Genomic DNA, 3,212 nt, shown 5'->3' with positions numbered 1-3,212 from the left:
ATACGGAAACTTGGATAGAATATGTTAAATATATTTGTATGCAAATAAAATTAATAAATGTATAAATAATAAGTTTACGTATAATATTACATATATATATATATATATATATATATATATTCATATATAATGTTTATGGTTTTGTTTTAGATGGGAGTTATTTTTGTTTACTTTATAAAAATGTTTCTTAGGACATACAGCAGTCAATGGCATAAATTTACACATTTCAATACCGACGAGGTTGAGCCGAGATGAGGTGTGTGTGTCTATGCTAGTGCTAAGTAACAATTACATCGTGTTAGTTGCAGATTATTCTTTTCATTTTATTAAAACTATCAGTGGCTTCTTCCATTGCATTCCATCATAAAGAACTTAATCATTCTGACCATGAAGCTTGAATTCATGTCTGGCAAAAACAATGTTTATTATAACATCGAAAATTCCGTTAGCAACATTCATGCATTGAAACTATAATATCATACTCCACTTCATTATCCGAAATGTAAACAAAGAAACTGAAAGAGTGAAAATACGAAAATAAATACAATTGCAAAGTTTGCTCAATATGTATGTGTAAGACTGTGAACATATACTACTGTGCCTAAAGCGTAAAACAAATTTAATTTTATCTTTTTTAAATCTTCCAAGTCTATTTCATCGCCCTCAAAGTAACCTACGCCAGAGATTGTACGCTTATGCCGACGAAATGGTCTCGAAGAACCAATGCAGAAATTGAGTGCTTGTGGTACCAGTCGAGATTTGACGCGTTTCGCGTGCAAAATATCTTCTAAAATGTCGTTGACTGGTATTTCTGAAATTCCAAGAGCTTCAACAAGGTCACTAATTGTTAATTAACGCTTTTTGAGCACCAGAAGTTTGATTACATTAAGCCAATAAAAAAAAATTTATGTAATGAAAAAACTTATTATTATTATTCTTATTATAAATTTATCCAGAGGATAAATTCTAAGACTAAAGTCTTAAAGCACTAACATCTAAGGCTTTCGGCTTTATTAAAAACTCTACCGCCCTTGAAGTTTGAACCCACGACCATTGAGTTGCTAGTCGAGACTCTTGCCTACTCGGCCACTCAGGCGAATTGAAAAAACTTAAAGTGTGATCGCTCTTAAGATGTCAGCTAGAGCTAATACTATAAATTTTGTTGGATTTTGAGGAGCGCTATTTATTTAAATATAGTTAGAATTTATTACCAAAGGTTAGAAAGATTCAAATATTTAATCGCTTTTCTAGCTTACCAATCGACGGCAGCATTTCTGAACTTCCTGATTGCAGTCAATGCATCCACTCATTTGATGTTGTTTTGTTAACGCTGTTAACATCAACAAATCTTCTTAATGAGGAACGTTAAAAACTCTTAAACTCTTAAAGAATTTTTTTAATTTCATTTTAAATTTTTCTTAACATTGCATTGCGCTGATTATCATGTTTTCGCCTTCTAGCTTAATTTCGAACTTATGTAATACTAAAAAATTCTAAATATTAGAGCCTTCTTCCTCGATCCATTTGCTAGCGCCGGTATTCTTAACATTCATATATTTGTACCTAAACCCACTTAGCTAGAGGAACATATTCGAAACTAATAGAACTGTTATAAATATGAAGTTGTGCACAACTCTTAGCCGGTACAAACTTTTTTAATAAAATAAAAAATCGCTCGAGCTCGTAGCAAACAATAATGAAAACAGAAAACCACTTTCTCTCCGTCTTCCTTATATTTTTGCTTCTCTAATAAGGAAAACTATCAAGTGTGTCCTTTAAATTGTTATCAGAGAATAGATCTCTGATCTAATTGTTATTAGAGAATAGACTCTCCCTAATGAGTTGTTATTATGACCCTAGCGAGGCTGCTTTTTACTTAAATTTAAACAATTAATAATATAGGGTTACCGTAGTTACGGTATGATATGCGAAATTGTACAATATAAACTACAGTTTATATGAGTAAAAACCATAAATAAATCTTATTGGAAGAATATACTATAAAATGTACTATAAAGCATACATGAACGCCGCTTATCCCATTCCCATAAAAAGTAACGTTGCTACGATCGTTTAGCGACATTAAAGCTTGGCAGCCATGTTGATCATCTGTTTTAACATGAGCGGAGTGTTTATTTAGTCTTGCAGAAATGAGAGAGAAAAAGAGAAGAGATAAGGAGATCGTTAAATTTATTTCTGATTATTTGCGTGCTGCTCCATATTCATATTAGCAGTCAATTTATGCATAAGCACACAGTTGCTTAACATTTATTAATAAGTGGAATAAGTGGACTTTGAATGGCGATCGTTTACTAAAGTGAAAAATAAATTTTAACAATGGCTAAAATAATGCCTGGGCAGCTGGCAAAAAACAAGTTAACCATTTTATTAAAGGGCAAATTAGCCGCAACCTATCCCAACGTTGTCAAACTAAGATGTCTGGCTACACAAAGATCGGGGTATTCGGACAACTATCAGTATATGCAATGTTCCAAAGTGCCGACTATGCATTTTCAGAAATCCTTACCTCGTTTGCCAATACCAGAAGTTGAAAAGAGTTGCGAACGTTTTCTGAAGGCTACGCAACCTTTATTATCACCTGCACAATATGCAGACACAGAAAAGATTGTACAAAGTTTTAAGCAACAAGAAGCTCCGGAGCTGAATAGTTTACTAAAAGCAAAAGATGAGGCCAATAAACATACTAGCTATATATCCGAACCATGGTAAGAATTCTGTTTATCAATATATTTCAAATTGACAAAATGTTTTTTTTTTAAACGATTACTGGAGATTAAGAAAGTATTGTAAATGGACTGCTCTTTCTGTCTCTCCGTTGACGGAATTTCCAACACCTTAACTTTCAAAGGTAACGAAATGTTGAAAAAATGACCAAAACAATTTGGGCAATAGCTTGCAAAACACAAGAACACGGAGTATTAATGTATGTAAATACTACGTTTACAGTTGAAGTGTTTGAAAGCAGCCTCAAACAACAATCAACACAGTGATTTTCATTAAACTTTAGTGGCAGGCACCTGAGATTTTTGACAGTCAAATAAATCATGTATAGATATTTCATAATTTTAATCGAACTCATTTTGATAGATCTCATCGAATCACTTCGCGGCTTGATTTCTGGTTTGTGAGTGATCTAATTTGTTTCACAACCATCATACCTTAATCTCTGCTGGATCTCGCATCAAATACAA

General features: G+C 32.7%; 1 protein-coding gene across 1 annotated transcript in view; it reads left to right on the top strand.

Moving 5' to 3' along the window:
- Window positions 1-2,200: 2,200 nt before the first annotated feature.
- The window catches only part of LOC119633178 (carnitine O-palmitoyltransferase 2, mitochondrial), a 3,404-nt gene continuing 2,392 nt past the window's right edge, over window positions 2,201-3,212 (top strand). Inside the window, exon 1 of the mRNA XM_038026542.1 lies at window positions 2,201-2,726. Coding sequence (XP_037882470.1) covers window positions 2,338-2,726 — 389 coding nt within the window. The 5' untranslated portion in view covers window positions 2,201-2,337. The remainder of the gene's footprint in view (window positions 2,727-3,212) is intronic.

The sequence above is a fragment of the Glossina fuscipes genome, unplaced genomic scaffold (assembly GCF_014805625.2).
Source record: "Glossina fuscipes isolate IAEA_lab_2018 unplaced genomic scaffold, Yale_Gfus_2 2, whole genome shotgun sequence".
Classification (NCBI taxonomy): Eukaryota; Metazoa; Arthropoda; class Insecta; order Diptera; family Glossinidae; genus Glossina; species Glossina fuscipes.
The sequence above is the reverse complement of the archived record's forward strand: the minus strand, read 5'-3'. Positions and strand labels throughout refer to the sequence as shown.